We start from the raw sequence: 24,146 nt of genomic DNA, 5'->3' as shown, positions 1-24,146 counted from the left end.
ACTCTCTAGGAAGACAAGGAAAAACTCCCAAAAAAACCCTTGTAGGGAAAAAATGGATGAAACCTTGGGAAAGGCAGTTCAAAGGCAGACCCCTTTCCAGTTAGGTTTGGTGTTCATTGGCTGTAAAAAGAATGGGGTCAATACAATATAGTACAATACACAGAACAGAACAAATCCTCAATACAGTATAAAAATAAAAAATTTACAAGTACGGAGCAGAATTTAACAGTAGATGATATCACATAATATGATTTGGATTTGTTTAGAGTCCTGTAGACATCAAGCTGCCTCCCCCAATTGGCCAATACACAGCTGAAACAGTGCTGGGCCAGCCAGTCTGATGAAAGGACCCCTCTACCACAAGACACCTTTTTTTGGCTAACTAAAAAGATTGCAATATGCAAGCTTTTGAAGCAACTCAGGCCCCTTCTTCAGGCAAGATGTAATCTGAAAATTAATGATGGATCTGTGCTCCTGAATACACCTTTTGTCCACAAAAAAGAATAACCGCTCTCTGCTCTTCTTTGGTGCGTATGAAAAAGGGAGCAGCCATGTTAACAATGGTATAACACAATAGCAGTTAACTAGATCAGATTGCACAGAAAAGTACACACTGCAGCCAATAGTAAAAAAAAAAGGAAATAAAAAGTTAAATCTGATGCCTTTCAATGTACCCTTGCATTGAGGTATATTTTTATGTCTAAATAATAGGCATGAGACAATACATTTAGCCCATGATACAATTCAAATTGTGATTTAAGCATCATGAATGCAATATTTCCACAATCTGAAATTTTTATAAAAGAAACATACTGCATGTTTAATGTTACTTGTTATTTGACATTCATAAATCGAAACACTTCAAAAGAAGTACACCTCTTTGAATATGTAAATCAATATTAATAGCCCTTAAGCTCAGAGTTCTGTGAAAAGACAATGGCAAAACCACAAGGAAAAAATTGAACAATTTCAGCGAATACCAAGTGGAGGCAAGGAAAAACTTACTATTTGTTGGTTTAAACTGTGGTATAAACAAGAAAAGGAAGTTGATCGAGTGACATAGCGTGTTGGAGAAACTCGAAAGATCAAGTTCACAAAGTCGTACAGTGCCCGAAATAAAAAAAGAGTCGCATATCAAAGTCGCCGTGAAAAGGCGAGTCGTAGCCCACCGTCTGAGTGTCATATGAAAGCTTATTAGGGTACAGAGAAAAAAAAAGGCACACAGTGGGGGAAAGAGCAGGAAATGTCAACTTTAATCTCAAAATTTCCACTTTAATCACGTAATTTATTTGGTCATTAAAGTAGAACATCATAAACTTAATCTTAAAATCGTTTAATTTACTAGTTTCTCAAATCCCATCGTAACTAAAGTAGTACGTTAAATGCTTTGTTTTGTATTTGATGTTCTATGTGCTCTATGTGTATGAATCACTACATGCTTCTTAAACTTGCTTTCTCTACCTCCGACAGGACACAGAATCCATTACATTCATGATATTACAGCTCTCTGAATAACTAAAATACTGAGATGTATACGTGATATCATTTTCATGATGATAGGAGTTAAAGCATGTTATTAAACATGGGAATACGGTGGCGCATTGATTGTGTGCGACCTTCGATAAAATAATTTATTGCAGCAATACTGTCTCTTTCAAACATACTAACCTCCAATTCCTGCCCTTACTTTTCTTTCTCCAAATACTCAATCGCCACACAATCAGCTCTGTAATAGACGTTAAGCCATCTGTAAGCTTATAACTTTTAAGGAACATTGAAATATCTTCGTAGTACATGTTTAATTACTCTTTCCTTCATGCCAGTCCCAGTGAAGCATACAGTGTGAGGCATGCAGGAACAATCCGTGAACAGAGCACCAGATCCTTGCTAGCGTAGCGACACCGTGTCCTTTAATTATTAACAATATAGATTATGTAAATAAAGTTCAAGTTTTATCTGTATAATATAATAAGCATATTTTGCTGCATTTCATCTTAAAAATGATATCATTATCATATGTAAATATGCGCTTTATAAAGTGGCTCAGGTTGTGCAATATTATAACTGTATCGCAAGTTTACAGTGAGGTGATTGTACTTATAAGAACAGACAGTTCTACAAGGAGCAGTTGATGGACTGATTGATTGTATTTAGAGCTCTTGGGATGAAACTCTTTCTGAACCGCGAGTCCGTACAGTCAAGGTTTTTAAGCGTTTGCCATGTGAGAAGCAGTTCAATAGACAGCATGGCTGAGGCAGCGTGTGCTTGATGCTGTATAATGATAATTCTCTTTCCGATTAGCTGCTCCGAGTGATGCAGTGAGAGTAATATGGAAAAAGATGAACTGCTGTGGCAACCCCTAACAGGAGCAGCTGAAAGAAGAAGAAGAAGGTGCAGTGAGAGTAACAACGCTAAAGCAGCTATGGTATTTGGAATAGTTCGACAATTCTGTGGACCATTATATTGTTACAGGTTAATTACAATCACATGCATTAAACTAATAAATAATATGAGCTTAATCTCAGTGTATTTATAAAGCCGCGTCAGTAATGTGGATCTGAAACAGAAGGATGAACCACACGGGAACAGTAGCATTGCTTTGACGCTGGGTGCCACCAGTCTGCAAAACCGAGCAGAGAACTTGCGTACGACAGGGTATGAGGTACCATGGAAAAGTGCGTGGCTTTACTCCAAGTTTAGGTTTTATACATCACAATTCGAACGTGAAAACGTTCTTACTTAACATTTCTGTGCGTACGCACCATTTATACATGAGGCCCCTGGAGAGCTACTGTAGCTGCAAGTTTTCATTCACTCTTTTCTTAATTAGTGACCAGTTTTTGCTGCTAATTAACTATTTTCCTTTAGTTTAATTGACTTTTCTTGAGACTCTGACCGCTGAATTGATTCTTTTTTCCTTAAATGGCAGCTAAACATAAATTTGATGTGAAGTGAGCCAACAGATGACCAACTAAGTCGGTGTCTCAAACTCCAGCCTTCATTCAGTTTAACTTGAAGCCAATTCTTGTTGCTAATTAAACCTGTTATTTAATTCCATGATGCTCATTCTGCCATGGCAGACATTTCTAAAACTGTTGATCGTCTTTTTTAAGAGTGCTGTCAAAATGTCTTGTGTACCTGAGCAGATCATCATTATTGAGGCCTTCACCTTTCTTTATTTTCAGTTATTATGTGATGGACACAGGTTGTTGTTTATGTGTTGGTACATTTTGTGTCTTAATATTGTTTGGTTGCTAATTAAGGAAAAAAAGAAATAATTAGGGGGCATTAGTCTTAAATTGCGCATCAATTGAAATTAATGCAAAGAGTTAATTAGCAGCAAAAGCTGGTCACTAATTAAGAAAAGGGTTAGAATGAAAACCTGCATCCATAGTAGCTCTCCATGATTGGAGCAGGAGACCCCTGATCTACAGTATATTAATCTTCAGATCAGGGCACCAGGTAAATACAGAATAGCCATTGTGACAGATAGGGGACGCTATCGCTCCCTTGAACCCTCAGACTATACGCCAGACACCAGCTAAAAGTCCAATAATTAATTTTGTTCGGACTATACAGTGCACAAAGCACCCTCCTCTCCACATTACTCATAAACTCTCTACAATACACAATTAATAATCAATAATCCCAATCCTCCACTCCCAGATGTGTTGCCACTCTTCCACCCAGCTCAGCTTGTCGTCTGAGGATTTCCCACAGTCCTTTATATTCCTTGACCCGGAAGTGTTTTGCTCCTTCTGTCCATGTGACTAGGAACACTTCCGGGTCAGATAAAAAGTCCTTTTTCTTCACCCTGGAAGTACGTCATTCCTCCTGTCCATGTGACTCAAACCTACTTCCGGGGCGTAGGGCAAATAGTAGTCCCTGGGTGTCCCTGCAGCGAGCCCTGGTGGTCCCGACATTATCCAGCAGGGCTGTACAGGAAAACTCCATAGTCCATGATGCCCTGCTGGAATTTGGGGTATCTCCATGTCGCAGGGAGGGCTCCGTCTGGCGGCCTGGGGGTATTGGCCGGGATAAATGGCCAGCCATAGACCACACCATCAATCATAATCATCTCTCTTGTATTACTGTAGTAACTACTTGCCTTGCACTATACATGACATTTTCAAGGGTAACACTGAAAATATCTGCAGGTGTACCAAAAACTTAAAAGTTATTAAATTTGCTTTAACATAGAAAATATTGAATTGGCTGTCAGAGTCTTGATTCTTGCCTCACTGCCAAATGCTGGATCCCTGCCCTGGAAGTGCCTGTGAGTGTTTGTTTTAAGGCCCCACTGTACAGCTGTTAAAAAGTGAAGTAACAGTCAGCTTCATGCAGCTAAAGCTGGAGTAGAAGAACACATGCATGAAATCCACTATTGTTTAAGATGCCATGTCTTGAGCGTTAATTAAAAAAAGTCCTTGGTTAAATTGTTAAAATAATTATTTAACAATATTTTCTTTGTTTCACTTCAAAAAAACACCTTTCTATGCAACCTCTTATTCTTTGTGTACCAGATTAACAGTTTCCAGAATTGTAATTTTACCGATAATAGGAAATTAAACATTGAAGAATAAATTACAGTGTGGAAATATTTTTTACTTGTGTGTCTGCTTCGAAGCTGCATTGTTGGCTCAAATTCTGAGCTCTGTTCTCATAGTTCTCCAGAATGACTTGGATCAGACTATTTTTGACTTGCTGAGCATTCTTTTCCTTTACTTTTCCCCTAATTGTGAAACTGTGTTGAAAATGTGATGCAAATTTTGATCAGATAGATAGATAGATACTTTATTAATCCTCCTGCTTAAGAACATGAAAATAATAAGGATAGTGCAAGGATAATGTTTGCAGATTTTTTAATAAATAATGAGTGATAAGAAATTGTTTTAATGTCAAGTGAAAACGTGTCCTAAATTGTCTTATCATAACATCATGAAAAATGTTATACATTTTTGTTTAGCAACAGAAGCATATTGATGTGATCTGTATTTTGATGTTGCCAGCCTGTTAAATGTCAGGTATGCAGCTAAATATTCACTGTGGTGGCACCAGTGCAAGGTTATTATAGTTTTGCCTTTTTATATTATTTTTTATTTCTATATTTTTTCTAACCTTACTTGGAAACTCAGTTTAGTTTTAGTTTTCCTTGGTTGTGTATTTTTAGGTTTAGTTTAGTTTTTATTTCACAAAGACATTTCTATTTTATATTTATAACTATTAGCTTTAGTTTTAGTAATGATGGCATGGAGCTCGTACAAAGTTTAGTTTTGTGTCACAATGAGACAGAACTGTACAATTAACAGATTTGGATACGTGTTTAATGTTAGTGGAAGCTTACCACACCACATGGTTTACTATCTGGTTTTGTTTTTGTCTGATAAAAACAAGTATAATCAAATCTAGATACTGAATATGAACAATTTTACACAATTTAATAATTTTTAAAATATTTTCCTCATGAAATTTACAGGGGCTTAGGAAGAAAAGGGCTCTTAGGCCTGAATCAGTGTGCAGACCCCAACTAGCTGTATTGAGGGAAACAAAGAAAAACAAACATGTAGTGTTAAGGTTAGAGGCAGTGGGACTTGAATAGCCCACCATAAAGGACAGTAAACCCATAATGAGCAGAGCAAGAGCAGGTAATAGGAGTTGGACAGGCATAAAACAGAGACAGCATCTGAAATTAAGAACAATATATACATTATCTAAACCTGTTTATCCAGAGGAGGATTGCAGGAAACCTGGAGCCTACCGCAGCAGGTTTGGACGTAAGGCAGGAAAAATCCCTGGTATGCAATATGTATGATAAGGCTGATGTTAAGAACAAAAATAATATGATATTTCCTCTATCTATTTTGAGAGAGAAAACATTGAAAAAAGGGAGACAAATATTTTAAAATACAATTCTGCTAATGGATTACTTTCACAATATCAGGTATTTTGAATTGTGGATATGAACTAAAAATGACATAAATTAATAAATATAGAGTAAATACAACAACCTATTAGTATATTTAGTTTTTCATCACTTGGCAGACTCTCTTCGCCTACCTACCTTTGTTTGTATCGCTTCATTGTTAAACGATGTTTTTAAAGCAAAAGTGATTGGTCAACAACAATATGCTGATTTTGTATGATGACCTAGTCTGTCTCTCGATCAGTGCCGATCAGTTATTTTCAAAAACCGGGAGCAGTCTTCCCCAGACTTTCTTGCATACTCAGATATGGGGATGGATATTTGAGGAGCAAACCGCAAGACAATGATTATATTTTTATATTATGTACATTAAGGAACCATCAGCAACAAATCAAATCAGATTAATAATATATTGAACAATTATTATAAAAGTAAAGTTGAATAAATCGGGCTCTGCAGCTGCATGAATAAAAAAAAAAATCTAGTATGTGTTCAGGTAAAGTACCACTTCCAGGTGATGGATTTGGCCCAAAAGTTAATACAAATCTACAACTGTGGTGTAACAACCACATGTCGAATTTCATCTATCTACTGTATCTAGTTGTGTTTTTTAGTTATCATGTTTACACACACACGTACACACACATAATTCCAAAAAATGGTACTTTTGGACCCTGGGAGTTCTATAACATCAAGATTCATCAGAATATCGAGGTTGAATTTTTTTCATGATTACTATACTTTCTCTATACTTTGTATATGAGAAAGTAAAAATGATTTCTCCTGTGCGAAGTGGCAGGTGAATTGCTGTAAACAAAAAGCAGTCAACTGAGAAATAAACTGAAACGTTACTCACTCGTGATTTTTCTGTCCATATGGTAAACGTTTTGTTGACCAGCACATTCTGATTACATCTTGATATACAACAAGCACAAAGAAAGGCGGCACGTAAATCGCTTTCTATTTCACACGCTTTACGCACCCGCATTCAGCTTGCTCTGTCACTGTAAATGCTGTGTGAACAGTCGCCCTCCATCATCAGCGGCCATTCACTGGATGAATATGTGCGGGCGGCTCGTGGTCAATGACTTTCTGTTTTAGAATTAAAACTTACAAGGGTTAAAGACTAACGGCAAGAATATTCATTTAAAAATTGAAAACTAAAAATATTTTAGTAAATTATTTTATTTCAGTTAGTCTTTCCAGCTACTTTAATAATTTCGTTTAGTTTTAGTTTTTCATTTCGGTTTTGTTATTTTATTTCAGTTTATGAAAATGTTTTTTTAATAATAGTTTGTTTTGATTTTAGTTTTCGTTAACTATAATAACCTCTTGTGGGCCATTTCTGGTACGTGTTAGTTTGTACCACCTACTAAAACTGGTCCTAGGAAGAACTACCGATGAACCAGTGACTGAGTTATGGGTGCCCAAGGCTTGATGATGTGTGCGGAGACAAAAGGCTTACTGTCTGGTCCAATCCCATAAAAGTGCTACTGTAGAACAAATTCTGAAAAACTTAATGCTGGTCATGGGTGAAAGGTGTGCATCATAAACACAGTGTATCGCAGGTTGCTGTGTGTGGAGCTGCATAGCTGCAGATTAATCATAGGGCCTGTGGTGACTTCTGTCCACCATGGAGCAATAGACGAAAGTGGTCTGGTCGGATGAGTAAAGTTATCTTTTAGCTCACGTTGATGGCCTTGTGTGTGCACATTGTTTATCTGGGGTGAGATGGCAGCAGGGTGCACTATGGGAAGAAGGCAAGCCAGCAGAGCAATGTTATGCTCCGGCCAATATTCTGCTAGAAGAACAAGTACCACCTACCTAAAGATTGTTATAAACCATGTACACCCCTTCATGGCAATAGTATTCCGTGATGGCAGTGTCCTCTTTCAAATGCAAATGTTGTTCAAGAATGGTTTGAGGATCATGGCAAAAAGTTCAAGGCATTGATTTGTCCTTTAAATTTCCTAGATCTCAGTCCAGTGGAGCATCTGTAGGATGTGCTGGTAAAACAAGTTCACTCCATGGATGCTCCAGCTCACTATTTACAAAACGTAAACGATCTACTGCTAACAAATGGTGCTAGATAACACTGGACACCTTCGGAGGTTTTGTGGAGTCCATGTCTCAATGGTAAGAGATATTTTGGCACAGTGAGGGGGACCTACACAATATTAGGTCAGTGGTTTTAATGTTGTGGCTGATCAGTGTGTGTTTTGTGATTGCCCAAAATTACAACCACTTTAAAGGAACATATTTGCTCATTTGACAGAAAGTGTTGGGCTCACGATTATTCTTTAACCTTTTAATGTTGTTGTTTGAAGTAACACTGTCTGGGATAAGATTAATTAGCAATAATTTCACTCTGTTTTCCTACACTACATTGCTTGCATGTTGACTATGCAAAATTACACCTTTTATTGGCTAACTGAACAGATTGCAATATGCAAGCTTTCGAGGTAACACAGGCTCCTTAACTGCCTGAAGAAGGGTCCTGAGTTGTAGAAAGCTTGCATATTGTAATCTGTTCAGTTAGCCAATAAAAAGTGTCATTTTGCTTGACTTCTCATTGCTAATTAACTAATTAACTTGCCCCCTTCCCCACATAATTCATTTGGAAAGTGAAGTGTTATATTATGCAAAACTAGAAAAAAGTAATTTTTTTTTAATGTCACGAATTGAAGATTGAGCATCAAGATTGAGGCAGGTGGAGCCACATACCTAGAGTGACAGTGGCTACTCTAGAAGGATGTGGAGAGAAGGCAAGAGAGATTGTCTTGCCAAAAGAAGAGGGGATTGCCAAGAGTTGGTCATGAATCTGCTAATTTGAGGTACTCCAAGTATGATCGTCCCACTAAATGAGAATGAAACAAGTTGAGAAGTGCTGTGAGTTGAACAGTGTTCATTGAGGGTGTTCTCCATGGGCCAAACAGGGTGTGGCATATTTGTTAATTTTGAGTTAAACAACAAATAAACCTGTATGATAGAGCTGAATTATCAATACTGTGAGTTATCTCTGTCTCTCTTATCTTTATTCTTGTTACAGCACCTTATAGAGAATATTATAATAAGTCATTACTTGAATATGTAAGTTTTTCCTTGTCATATATAAAAGAGGTCGGGATTGTCCTTCCGTTCCATGAGTGCTAAGCAGGCGCGGAGTTTAACACACGCCCTGTCCATTTTGCAATGCACGATGGGATTTGTAGTTTCGTTTTTCCAGGTAAAAGATTATTTTCTACTCCAGACTGTGCAATATCTTCTTCTTCTTTCTTACTATATAAAAGCGGTTGGGATTGTCCTTCCGTCCCGTGAGTGGAAAGCGTAGCGGTATTCCGCTTATCACAGACTTACTACTTGCAGCTTGCGGCAGGCGACATGATGTGAGCAGAGTTCTGGTGCTCCCATTGTTCCCTTGCTTTTGTGCGCGATGCGCTGGAAAAATAGACAAAATTATGTCTCTGGAAATAATTAATGTTGATGGAGTACAAATGCCTCACCACGTAGTAAATATCAGGGGGTTCTAAAGGGCGACCTCAATATAGAAAAAAAGTTTAAATTTCATCTCAAAAATAACAGAAACTACGAGTATTAAAGTAATACCGCTCAAATGCAATATAACCAAATTAATGAGTTTGTATAAAATATCAAATTGATCTACATATTGAATTGCGTTAAGAAGTGGTCAACTTAAAAGTCGGTCGCCTTAAAAGGCGGGTCAGCCTAGTTAAATACTAAATGTTGTATCATAGACTAGACCAGGGGTGGCGAACTCCAGGCCTGGACTGCTGCAGTGGCTACAGGTTTTCATTCTAACCCTTTTCCTAATCAGTGACCAGTTTTCACTGCTAATGAACTTTTTCCCCATCACTTTAATAGCCCTGTTAGAAGAGTTCAGCCCTCTGAATTGATTCCTTTCTTCATTAAATGACAGCCAAGCAGAAATGAGATGTGAAACGAGCTAACAGATGACCAGCTAAACTGGGGCTTCAAACTTCAACCAGTTTCACTCCAATCACTTTCTTAATGAGAAGCCAATTCTTGTTGTTAATTAAACCTGTTATTTAATTCCATGGCTTATTGCCGCTCTCATTCTTCCACAGCACACATTTCCAAAACTGTTGTTTTTGTGTTCTTTCTAAGAGCATCGTCAAAATGTTTTGGTGACCTGAGAGATCAACCTTACCAAGATCATCACTTCTCTTTAATTTCATATATTGTGTAATGGGCACAGGGGGAGCTGGTCATGTGGTGGCTTGTTTTGGGTCTCATTATTGTTTGGCTGCTAATTAAAGAAAAAGAAACAACTATGGGACCTGAGTCAAGTTAATTAAAAGAAGTAATCAGCAGCAAAAACTGGTCACTAATTAAGAAGATGGTAAGAATGAAAACCTGCAGCCACTGCGGCACTCGAGTCCTGGAGTTCGCCACCCCTGGACTAGACTGATGTTAATATACTTAATTGTACTTAAGGAAAGATCAATATTTAACTGTTTCAGAAATTATTAATAGCCATGTATTGGACATATTAATTGCTGTTATCCTTCACTTCAGTGCTTTGCTTTACAAAGTATTAAAGATGTTGTTCCTCAAATCCTTCAGGACAAAGTAAAATTAAATTGTTTCTTGCCCTTAGGCTGAAGTGAGAAAGTAAGATGTTAAAGTCCTTGCAGAGTTTTATTTGACAGTAATTGCTTTGCAGTCAATGTCATCTTTACCACCTCAAACCTAAACATTGCTTGCTGGCTGCATAAAAGCTTGAATGCACATTAACACATAGAGAAGCAGCTGAATTAGGTGGAACATTGCCAATCCAAGTTAAACAGGGATCGGTAAAAAAAAATCACTGACAGTTGTATTTTTTTATGTTTCTGTGTTGGAAGTATTTAGTCAAAAGCACAAGGAGGGAAATAAGTCAATTTCAACTACATTAGCAAAAACTTACAACTGTGTAAAATAAATTAAAACTGTGAAATTACCATTCCCAGTTTTTTTTTTTTTTGCAAAACAGCAAGTCATCCTTGTGTGGGGTCAAATAAAAATTACTTACATGCCTGTTCTATGTTATAAATATTCCCACGTTGTCAGCACTTTGGCTTCTATCTTGCTGTGGCTAAGACAAACTCAGTTGCCTTGAGTCAGCTGGTCAGCAATGAGATTTCCATCAAGGATTGATCATGCCCGTGTACAATTTTGTACTGAATCATTTCTTGCTCTTGTTTCTTTCTTCCCCTGTTCTGTAGAGACCACCCAAATTGAGGATCCTCGGACTCAATGGCGTCAAGAACAGGAGCGCATGCTGAAAGAGTATTTGGTGGTGGCCCAGGAGGCTCTTGATGCCAAGAAAGCAATCTACTTTGTAAAGCAGCAGCGATTGGAGCTGGCCCAGCAGGAGTACCTGCATCTCCATGAGCTCTCTGAGGAAGATAGTTGCTCTCATGCAAGTTGTGAGTACATACTTATTGGGTATATTTTGTTCCCATCTTCATGTAATATGCGAACTTGCTTGAACCTTGAAGTAAAACAAGCAATTTTTTTGAAATTGTAAAGGTTAAGTCCACTTTAGAATATGTCTTCAATGATGTGCAGTATGAAATTTAAGAATAGGTCCATGTTCTGCTTTCATATTTTACATTTATGGAACTCTAGGATAGCAGAGAAATGGTTAAACTAAATAAAACAAATGCCTGTGATTAGCTGGCACATGGGCCTGTCTTTGGCCTTTAATATGTGATTCTTAATGTTGGCATACCATTGCCGTGATATTCTGTAATCTGTGAGTTTCAGGCTGTAATACTGGACCTATGAGTATCAGGACTCCCATTATTCTTTAGGCTTTATTGTTGCATTCACCACCTTTCTAGATCACTCGCCCTTGTCTAGAAAACAGAGGAAGTTTAAAGCAATTCCTAGCACAATCATGTCAGGGTTGAGACTTAATCAGACTGTGTAATAGTTTCATCATCCTCCTAAATCTATCACTGATGATTTCTAAAACTGGAGGCACTCCATTCATCTACTCATTTTTCAGTACCCATTTGTCCATTTCTGATTAAGTGGCAGCGAGAGTCTTCTTTGAGTTCACTGCAGGGAACACTCACACACATAATCAATACTTACTCACAACGGGCCAGTTTAGAGTTTCTAGTTAATCTAACCTGCCCTCCACTGGGATGTAAGAGGCAAGACAGACAGAAAAAAACAAGCTGCAGGTATAAGAGGAAATTCCACACAGACTGTGTGTGGGCCAACTTAGTCTCTAAACTTGTGGCCATAGTTCAACTATTAATTAATGGACAGCTTAATGAAGCTTGCTGGGCTTCATTTATGGTAATTTGTTTCAACTACTTTGTTTTTCTGTCTGTTTGAAACACATCTGTGTATTTCTATACTCATTATGTAATTAGTATTTTGTAAACTTTGCATGTGTATCTGTCGTGAACTTGTCACAGTGCTTTGCGCATGCACTCTGTGTAGAGGGCTGTACAAAAATAAACTGAATTGAATTAAAAACACAGTATCTTTACTGGCTCTTTATTCATATGGCTCAATTTCCTTCCTTCCATATTTGTTTAATAAATTTACAATTAAAAAAAATGTTATAATTTAGGCAGAATTTCAATTGAGTAAAAAAATAGTCTGAAGAATAAGGCTGGACTTTTTCTTTCTCTCTCAAAACTATTTAATCTAGTAAGATATTACGGTTTTGCATATAGTTCTCTGCAATCTCCAAAGTAGTTTGAACGTTGGACATTTTATCAGACTGTGTTATCTGTCACATTATCAGATGATTTCTACTTAATCTTTTATTTGATGAAAATGTTTTGGTTTGTATAAAACTAACTTTTTTCTCTTTCTCTCTCTCCCATGCCCCAAACTTCTTTTGTAGTATTGTCTGGCTCGTCTTCTAACACAAAGTATGACCCTGACCAAATTAAAGAGGAAATAATACTCAGACGTGAAAGGGTAAGTGGCCAATATTGTGAACAGTACTATAACGTATCATCTCAGTCATTTATCTTGTTCTACTGAAATAATGTAATATTGTGTGATAATCTATCTATCTATCTATCTATCTATATCTATCTATCTATATCTATATCTATATATATATATATATATATATATATATATATATATAAAATCCATGTTTGTCTGTCTATCAGTATGTTTGGGTTGGGTTTTTTTCTATAATTTGCTTAAACATTCCGGTCGATTTTGCAACATCTCTCAATGTGCTTTGTATCATAGTTTGCTCGCGGTACCAATTTATTTGCGTTAATCCGAGAGACATGCAGCGGGGAGGGAGTTGGGGCCCTCCTCACTAACGCACCACTATCAGGGCGTATCTTACACCCACTTAGCTAACAAACGAAAGAACTACTTAACGGATTTAAGTCGTTTTTATTCTATAAATTGCTTGAACATTCCAGGCTGATTTTGGGACTTCTCTCATTGCGCTAAGTATCATAGTTCACTTCCAGGAGCGATATATTCCCGATAATCCGAGACAGAGGCTAAGGGCCCAGGAGAGGGGGAAACATGATGTCATGACTTGGGAGCTAGGCAGGGGCAGAGCTATGGGGGATGGCAAGCACTAAACTAAAATAACAAAAAAAAGAGATTAAAATGAATAATATTGTATTAATTTTATGTGTTATGTCTTTTTTGATCATTTCCTTTGGAGAGAAGACAAAAAACACTACCGTATGTCATTTACACCGACTATACACAACAAAAGCCAAATGTTATAAAATACATTTGTTAGAATACAGATTCTTTGTATGCATATACTGTACTTAAGATAATTGAGCTAATTGCTGTTTTAAAATTAAAAAAATTCTAAAATGTTAAAGTAAAAACAGTAGTCTAAGCATCCTTAATTTTAAATTAAGCAAACAATTAAAAAGTATATTAAGAATTTGGTCAGGGCACTGTTTGAGTGAGGTTTGCATATTCTTCCGAATGTTAAGTGTAATTTTTTCTTGTACAGCAATTTTCTTCCATGTCCAAAAGACCTGATTGAAAGGTTAATTGGCACATCTAAATGAGGCCTATCTGAGTAACTGTGCACTATGATGGAGTAATGACCTGCTCAGAGCTGGTTCCTGTCTCCATTTGAATTTTGGATTACTGATACTCAACCTCTATTATGTTTTGGGTGGTGCTATTACATGAGTGCTAAAGGAAAGGTTGATTTCAAAGATAGCACCTAAGTTTCAGACTGATTCAGCAAAATTTAATGTTCACAGCCCACTGAATTAAAAAGTGGCAGCATGTTGTTATGATCTGTGGCATTTGTGTCAGTTAATGTAGTTTTTCGTCTGTGTTTAAAGTTAAAGTTATTATTTATTCTATCTTTTAACTTCTTGTTCCAAAAGCAGAAAATTATTTGTTTAGATGGAAAATGTAGTTAAGCGTAATCTCCATGTGATGAAAATTAACATTAAGACTGTGTTCACTTTACATGCTTCATTGCTCAATTCCAATTTTTTGCTCAGATTGGATTTGTCCATCTTGATGGTTTACATTCCGAAGTACAAGTGACCTATATTTAACTGTAATGTGAACACATCTGTCTTTTGAAACAACACGCATGTCCACATTGATATGTTTGTGCACAAGTCATCTGTAGCACCAACAACAAAAACTTTGTATTTACCAGATGGCTTCTGGTATTAAAACCAACAAAGTGAATGCAGCTAGTGTGTGCGTCACATTTTGTTCTGGGGGACAGCAAACCGTTCATCAGCTGTAGATCGAGAAGGTGAATAAAAGCCTGACAGCTAGCTTTTGCTGTTTTTCCAGTCATTTTTGGCACTGCTTCACCAAGACATGTGTGAGTATGAGAAAAAGAGCCAGCAATGGTGGGACCTTGACTGTTGTCACAGCTGTAGCTCTCCTCCATTGCTATTTTGTCACACTGCTGGTTTTGGCTGATGATAGCAATGCTCATCCAATGTGTATAGGAAAAAAGACACATGAATTCTGATTTGACAATTCTCCTTCATGTTGCATGACCATGAATTAGATGCATACCAGATCTAGGACCACATATGAAAGGGACTCAAATCTGATTTGAAAATATTGGATTTTGGTGTCCACAGAGCCCTGAAAACATCGGATTTGTGACATATTAAGGCAAAAAAGTTGTACAGTGAACATCGCCTAAGTATTCTAACTATACAGTGGTGCTTGAAAGTTTGTGAACCCTTTAGAATTTTCTATATTTTTGCATAAATATGACCTAAATCAACATCAGATTTTCACTCAAGTCCTAAAAGTAGATAAAGAGAAACCAGTTAAACAAATAAGACAAAAATATTATACTTAGTCGTTTATTTATTCAAGACTTTGATAGATCCTGTTCTTTAAATAACACGGGGTGCCCACTGACACCTGATTGTCATCTCATTGATTGAAAACACCTGACTCTAATTTCACCTTCAAACTAACTGCTAATCCTAGAGGTTCACATACTTTTGCCACTCACAAATATGTAATATTCGATCATTTTCCTTAATAAATAAATGACCAAGTATATTATATATTATAATATTTTTGTCTCATTTGTTTAACTGGTTACTCTTTATCTACTTTTAGGACTTGAATGAAAATCTGATGATGTTTTAGGTCATATTTATGCAGAAATATAGAAAATTCTAAAGGGTTCACAAACTTTCAAGCACCACTATATCTCCCAACAATTGTGTATAATGAAAACCCAAATAATCTTATCTTATTATGAAAACATAAGAACAGAGTACAGTCATCAAGTTTCTATACTTACTGAAACTAATTTGATGATTATCATCCAAACAACACAAGAACAGTGACTGATAGTCCAGCAGATTTTTCTTGGCTGTTTAATAAAACTGTGTTGTCAACTATGCCAAAATCTGAGCATTTTTCTTGTATAGATACATTTTTTGGCCCAAGTCAATGTTGACTTTTTACTGCATTTTTCCTGAATGTTTAAGTCTTGTGTTAATTTGCACCTAACAGAAACAATGCTTGAGGCAATACATTCATTTTATTTTGCATATGACACTTTTTAAAGTTGGCTATATTTTGTTTTCTGAACTTTCAGCAGCATACTTCAAACAGGAAACAATGACATTTGAATTACTGTTCATATGAATTCTTTTTAAAAAACAAATCTATCAGAATATAATGCATGGAATTTTGTAATCATACATAATCAAAAGTCAGTCAGTCAGTCAGTCATTTTCAAACCCGCTATATGCTAATGTGGGTCTGCTGGAGCTAATCCCAGCCAACACAGGGCGCAAGGCAGGAACAGACCCCCAGCAGGGTGCCAGCCCACCGCAGGGCACATATACAGTATACACACACACAAACACTAGAGACAATTTAGGATTGTCAATGCACCTAACCTGCATGTCTTTGGACTGAGGGAGGAAACCGGAGCACCCGGAGGAAACCCACACAGACACGGGGAAAACAAGCAAACTCCACACAGGGAGGACCTGGGAAGTGAACCTGAGTCTCCTAACTGCGAGGCAGCAGCACTACCACTGCACCACCGTGCCACCCATAATCAAAAGTGATATATTAAAAAAATCATGAATACTAAAAGTGATATACATGTGTGTATACAATATATTTTTATGTGTGTATGTGTAGTAAAAAGGAAGGACAGTGAATCAAATGAAGAATTAGAGCTCATTCAAGAAAAAGCCAGTAACAAAATTATAGTGTTAACAAATGTTACACCACTTCTAGAAAACAATCATAGCAGTTCGGTGCAATTTTCCTGATGTTTGCTCATCAAATAATGTTGGATTTATGGAGCAGGTAGGTTTTTATCCACCCGGCCTGCAATGGGAGAGGTGGAAGTGATGCCATTCTTCTTCTGGGTGGTGTTCTTCCATTCTAGGGAAGTAGGAAGTGACAACTGAGTGAATTTGTGTCCCACCCAGTATATCCAGAAAACGGGTTCCTCTAAGAGGCTCACCACGCTTTCATATGTAATGTGTGTGGGGGTGTATGTATAAATATAGATAGATCATATTATAAAAAGAGAAAGTTACAAAGACCTAAAACCATGAGTGAATGTTGTTTATTCTTAAATACATCATATTATGTAGCTGTGATCATATACTTTTGTAAAAATGTAACATATGTCAAAATTACTGTATAATTGTTATAGTGAAAAAGGTAATGTCTGAGATGAGAAATGTGTTAAAGGCACAAGTACAAGTGACACTTTTATGGAGATAATTCATTATTAAAACTTTGCAAGGATATTTAATTTTGGGGAATATTTTCCTCAGTATGGTTATTAAGAACTGCTGAACAATGCAGGTTTTGACATAGGGCATCTATGTGGTCCACCAGCTTAATGAAATTGTTAGGCTTGTTTAAAAGGTCTAAATAAATACTGAATTTGTTTTTCAGCTCTCCAGGCTGAAACAAGAGTTGGCACAGATGAAGCAGGAGCTACAGTACAAGGAAATGGGAGTGGAGACCCTGCAGGAGTAAGTATGCTGAACTGTATCCCAGCACCACCCACCTATGGGAAGGAAAATCCCCACATTCTCTAGCCTTCCCTCTTTTTCCCAAATGGTTATTTGTACAGTATGTGCCACCCAGTCCAGGAATGGGAGTAGTTTTTCTTCTTAAGCCTTAATCGGAAACACTGCCCTGTGGTTGTTACTTCTGATGTGTGTGTGTCTATGTGTATACTGAGTAGTATATTGTATTTTTGTGTAGCAGTTTAACCTTTGAGCCATATTCGTTTTTCTTGGAAGAGAAATGGGTACCACCTCCTTTAAATTATTTAAGATTGTAACTGATGTGATGCAGTACCCTTGGCACTCTTGGCCTTCTTCCACAAAGCAAATAAAGACAGCATGCATAATAAGTGAAAGGCTTATGAAAACATACTGAGATCAGTAAAAAAAATATCACACAATACAGTGCAATGTTCATAAAAAAACTCCAATAAATGTGTATCTCCACAAACAGAAAAATGCTGTCATTTTCTCTGTGTGGATGGACAAATGTCTACCCTGGGAAACAGAACCTTAAGAACTGTGACTGCCTTTTTCTGTCTGGTAGCAAAGAAAAACAAGTAAACTCAGTGGTCCATGTGTGTGTGATGCTCTTTTTGCCAAGTCTTTGGAGATTTTTTGGGTAATAACCGAGCATTCCATGATTAAAGTCAGGGCTACCCACCAAATTTATTAACTTGCTTTTTAGTGGATTGTAAACCTGCATAGTGAAACCAGTTAAGGCCAATCACTAGATGTACTGTTTTATCATGAGACCATACATAAAACTTTTTATAGCATACTAGCCAACCCGCGGCGTAGCATACGCCACATAATCAGGCCGCTTTTTAAATGATTTTTAAGCACAGAGGAAAAAATAAACATTTGAAAAATCCGTAATTTAATAAACTACCAAGAAAAGTAACATTGCAACAATGCGCGCTACGAACCAACATACAATTGTCCGTGACTGAAAACCGGAGGAGCGCAGTCGTGCCTTCTCTTTCCAAAGTGAAGGATGGGGTTGAACGGCGCTCGTTCAGTACTCACTGCCCGCCCCCAACTCCCTACCTGAGTCACTTTCGTCTGTGTACAGTCCACACGCACCTGTGAGGCACGTTGACTGTTAATTTTCCAAACACCGACTCAGTCGGTTTCCACGTTGATTTTTCATTGTTCTTTGTGGTTCCGGCTGCTTTTTTATATATAATCCACCAAGTCACACGAACATGGGGGGGTTACAAAGGGTAGGGACGTAATCATTTTGAGCGTATGACCCGCACATACTGGGAATTTCTCGTTCGTGGGGAACAATGGCAAGCCAGGGTCTCCATCACGAATGGGGTTCAACGGCTTACCCACGCCTCCCCACGTCGGGTAGACACACGTTGATCCATTCACTGTAGCGCCCGTGCAGTACCGGACATACAAGTGCATCACAGACCTGTTAATGCTCAATCTCACGTGGCTGATAGCCACTTGTCCCTCTAAGAATTTGGACGCCGACCGCTGTTGGGTCGTGTAACTATTTGGCAGGCGGGAGTCTCGTTCGTTTTCAGAAATAACCAGCCAAATCGCTCCACCAACTAAGAACTGCCATGCACCACCACCCACAGAAGCGAGAAAGAGCTATCAATCCTCTCCGTGTCCGGGCCGGGTGAGGTTTCCTGTGTTGAGTCAAATGAAGCGAAAGGCTTCACACCTGGTGATGTCCTTCTGTCAATTCCTTTAAGTTTCAGCTTTGTAACCATACTCCATCCTGAACCCAAAGACTTTGGTTACCCGGTTGGCTGCCCTGTTGCGGGGCCTGCATTGGTGAAGCAGGTGAGACAGTGATGAAACAGAGGCACAGGGCTTATTGGTTTTTAAAGACTGCTTCCTCAACTCGTCACTCGAGTCGTTGTCGTCTTTGTACAGTTTAGATGCACCTGTGACTCACGTAGACTTTTCATTGCTCTGTGCGGTTTTGGCTGCCTTTCTATATATAATCCACCAAGACACCCGACCACGTTAGTAGCGAGGTGGGAGGGGGGTGTGTACAAAGTGCAGGAGCATCTAAGAAGACGCATGTTTGTCGCGGATGCGAATTGCTGCATGTAGCGTGTAAAACAGTTTGCTATGGTCACACGGTCGTGCGTCATAACTGAAAACTCGTTTTTTAAAGACTGCTTACTTCATTGTGTTCTAACCTCAGTTGTAAAGGAATGTTTTAAGGATCCCATGGGATACCCCTCACAAACCGTTTTACACGCTGCATATGGCGATTCACCTCCGCGAGAAACATGCCTCTATGAACAGTCAGCGTTGGTCGGAGCTGCATGTTGCCTCTACGACAGACGAATATAAATGACGCCATTTTTTCTGTGTCGCGTCCGAGTTGGTGGGCGTGGCTCTGCGAGTTGTCGTCGTATCCAATGGTCTTGGAGTTGGTGGGCGTGGCTCCTTCCTGCGTGCGCCACAGGTGTCTCACTTGTCAGCAGCTTAGTGAATCCACGCCCCTTCCAGCGTGCTTTCCATGGTCGTCTTGTCTTTGTGAATGTGAATTATATATATAAATAATGTATAGTTATACATTAACAAGCTAATATTGTAAAGTAGACAGGCCGGTACATCAGCAGAGGTTGCACACTGTCTTGAAGACATGTTTTGTTTACAAAAAAATAACCTAAAAGAAAATGTCCCACCCAACCCCACCACTGCCCACGGGGGAAGATGAAACACGGTAGAGAAGGAAGTTCTGTTGTAAGGTATATGCAGGCATATAACTGGACTGTAGTGAGCCAGTTGAAAGTTGGCAATCAGTCCACACTTATGCATTTGGGATGTAGTGGGAGGCCAGTAGTACTTAGATGAAAACCATGTAGTCACATTAAGAACTTGTAAACCAGTGACCAGACTAGCACTTGAGCCGAGGTTTCTAGAGCTGTGTGGGAGCGCTAACCACTACACCATGTAGTCATCCTCCCTTCCTACTGCTCTTTACTATTTAAAAATAAACACAGTCTTCATTTAGCTGGATTCCTTGGTATTATTACAAGTGTTAAGAGATACCAAGAGGGTGCTTTCCTTTCACACTGAATTTTAAAACTCTTTAAAAGAAAAAAAAAGAAGACTCTCCACATAGACAAATCAAAGTTTGTTTTACTTCACCTGGCATCACACTTTTTATAATAGTTAGTCCTATCATACATCCATGTCTGCCTCATTTGCAGTTGACTGATTGTGATTTGACTAGCAGTTTCCCTAATTGTTTTATAATGAAAAGAGTGAATTCACTTTAAACTGTGTTTGCTTTGTTTTTTTATACCTTATGCATTTTAGACATTAATTGAATAACAAATATATCGATGATATTAGTAATAAAAGTGACAACAGTGCACTTGCCTAATTAAACAAAAGAGTTTCCAGGAAGAAATCCACAAATTAAGTTTTGCTGTTGTCTCCCAACTTCGTACATCTGAAGACACCTATGTATAACTAGCAGATCATTAAAATTGTTTTCTCTTTGTTCTTCATTCCTGTAATGCAGTAAACAAAGATCTGAACATTAAAAATGTTTTTTAACATTTTAGCATAATTTTAACAACATTAACATGAAAAATTAAAATCAGTTCTTAAATTACAGTGCACCATACTACACCAAGAACATACTTAATGTATTGAAGAAAAATAAATAGGCCTAACTTGGCAAGTACCTTATGCACTTTTCTTTCTTTTGAACTTTATATGTGTCCTGTATTACTTTCTTTCTTTTTATACTTTAACCAGTAATGGCACACTGCACGATAACATGCAGTGAATACACTTGACTTGAGCATTTCTAGTGTTCCTACTCTTTTCTCTGTACATTTAGCATTTGTTTGCTCAGAGGTTGATGCACTTGATCCTACCTGAGCAGCTCTTTTTTTCTACACCCTAGTGGAGTTCTCTTCTTTCATCGGCATCTTTTCTCGTTAGAACTGATTAAGTCAGTTGTTTGTGTTGCAATTACTTAGTACGTTTTCCTTAATTTTTCACTTAAGCTGGCACTTAAGTCTTCAATCTGCCTCAAGAATGATTTAAGATATGCGGAGGTAGGGGAAGTGACCGCGAAGGTGGTAGGGATGAGAACGGCACTGTACACACATGCTACAGAGCTGCCCGCTGCCGAGAGTTGATTCTACAATAAAATAAAATAAAAATAAAATGAGGAATAACCTTGAATGTCAATCATCACCCTGAAAGCGTATTGTAGATGTCACATAGTATATGTGTACCAAATTTCACGTCAAATAGTTCAAACGGTTTGCTAGCTACAAGTGATTTAAAATCATGGACAGACAAATGAACAGCCACGGTAGCGTATTATATAAGAAGGTTTTGATTCAAATCAAATTGCAGTATTAGTCCAAATGTTTGGCATCCCATTTATAACATATAAACAATGGCATGTTTATCTTTGTTTATCATTAAATATAAATATTTTATTTAAATAAAACATCAGAACATACAACAATAAAAGATTAACATTATTGACTTGTAACTTTGAATGTCTGCTGAGGTAGCTTATTATTGAATAAAACACTTGCCAGTCTTTCCAATATTCTGTATGATTTTCTAGTATTGCATGGTTTTATATTACTTATATCTATAACTTTGAAGGGGAAGGATGATGAATAGATACTTACAGTACTATTACTTGGGAAAGATAAGGGTAAAACATGTTGTTCCTAAACATTTTTGTTGTGTAATGTATTTAAAATGTACTTTTATATTAAGCATCTAATTACAAGCTGTTTTTTTTTTGTTTTTTGTATTTTTTTTTAAGTGACCCACTATACTATTTAGCGTAAATAACACCAAATTATAGTACCACTTGATGGTTCAACATTTTCAACTGCTTGAAATGACTTTAGCTCTGATGGTACTGGACTGTCAAAACTTTACTGGGTTGGATTTCATAAGATAAATATAGGTTAGAAACACAAATATGGGGCGAATTCCTTAGTACATGATATATACATATGTAGTTTAACAGCAGGGGCACCATTATACACGTCAGGACCCGAGGCAGAACTATCCTAATAAACACCTCCACAGTCTCACATTGTATTGGTCCTTTGTCATGGCCACTACTAACAGGACATTACAAACAAATACTATAATAACACTTCATCCCAAACAAAATGCATTACCTCTTCTTTTTTTTTAAATTTCAAACAAAATGCAAAAGACTCTCAATATGCATTTTGTAATCCTGCAAACCAAGTGCAACAAAATATCTTTTTAACGTCATGTGAAATAAATATAGAAAAGAACTGGTCCAATCTTGCTGCACAAATTTATACAGAGTAAGCCTCCGAGGTTTTATGATTTTGAGGTAATTTATAATGTCCGCAAACTTCACTTGACACTCAGACTCCCATTAAAAGTGTCCAGGGTTGCAAGTCTGTTCATTCTTTCTTACTACACTGTTGAATACAACCCTGTTGAATACAAGTCATTTTAATAAACATTAGTTTACTAAAACAATGCTCTGCCCTGTCACAGTGTAAAGTGTAAAAAAATACTTGGTGTAATGCACGTGTCTGGGAATTTCTCTGAAGCCTTATTTGGTGTGTGGCATTAATCAATGCAAGAGGTATCAGTTCTTTTTTAAAATTGACTTAGTATATCTTCTTCAGAGGTTTATTTAACATCAAAGATGGTTGTCAGATCATTGGATATTGTTAGTAATGGTGCCATTATGAAAACAATGAATCTGTGCACAGACTGTCCTGGCCCTCACCAGCCCCAGGGTTCAGGAAAAATATTTCCCTTTTCCCCCCTGTTAGCGCCCCTGTTCTTGAGCACATCTTTTTAGATTTTTCTAGAATCTGTGGAATACAGGTTCAGTGTAATAGTATGGTGTATATGGGGATGCCTTTAGTGTCTAGCTATGTACTGTACCATTTAGTCCTGAGATTTTAAAGATATGCTGTTGGGTTTAATGGTAATATATAAATTTCCATAATGCACATCTTGAGTGTGTTTAAGTATGCCAAACAATGAACCACTGTCTTTCCTACAGTACATTATTGTCATTTTCGAATGTGTTTGCCCATTGATGACAGTTGGAATTTACAATATTTACTTGATACTTTCAAGTACAGTTATTAAGCTGACGTAAATTAAAACCATAAAGCTATGAGGCAACAAATGAAGTATTACAGTGAGTCATATGCAACAGGAGAAACTTTCCATCATAGATTGAATAATTTTTCCCCCTTGGTTTAGTTTGTCTCCAGGAAAGGGATACATCCATAACTTGTATGCCAAGGCAAATTATTGATAGGAAAAATCCCTTTAGAAGAAAACAATTGAGGTAACAATGAGATGACTCTCAATTTCCAGAACATTTCATGATTTTGAGAGAAAGTGTAGGATGGCGTGGCTGAAGTAAAGGATCATTGTGAATTGTGTGGTTCATGAAAAAGAAGGTATTATAGATATCACTTTCAACACACTGCCACATAATTTAAGATACCCAGTGATTTTCAGTCATTTAAATTGACCTGGTTTGGCAAGCTGATCAGCAACCATAGCTGACAAGTCTGACATACCCAACGACTAGAAGTTGCATCATGGGACATCAGTCCTGAGCACTTTAGTCCTACAGAAATGCCAGTTTTTAATATCTGGTTATGAAAAAATTTTTAAAAATACAGCGATATAAATGGACTAAT

At 37.4% G+C, this 24,146-nt stretch overlaps 1 protein-coding gene across 2 annotated transcripts in view; it reads left to right on the top strand.

The window, feature by feature from the left end:
- The window catches only part of wwc3 (WWC family member 3), a 242,930-nt gene that overhangs the window by 123,083 nt on the left and 95,701 nt on the right, over positions 1 to 24,146 (top strand). For both annotated transcript variants that reach the window (XM_039743645.1, XM_039743644.1), the window contains exons 3-5: positions 11,170 to 11,373; positions 12,816 to 12,892; positions 17,348 to 17,427. In XM_039743645.1, the coding sequence (XP_039599579.1) occupies positions 11,170 to 11,373; positions 12,816 to 12,892; positions 17,348 to 17,427 (361 nt within the window). The remainder of the gene's footprint in view (positions 1 to 11,169; positions 11,374 to 12,815; positions 12,893 to 17,347; positions 17,428 to 24,146) is intronic.

The sequence above is a fragment of the Polypterus senegalus genome, chromosome 2 (assembly GCF_016835505.1).
Source record: "Polypterus senegalus isolate Bchr_013 chromosome 2, ASM1683550v1, whole genome shotgun sequence".
In the NCBI taxonomy this organism is placed as follows: domain Eukaryota; kingdom Metazoa; phylum Chordata; class Cladistia; order Polypteriformes; family Polypteridae; genus Polypterus; species Polypterus senegalus.
This window is presented reverse-complemented; position numbering and strand designations above follow the sequence as displayed.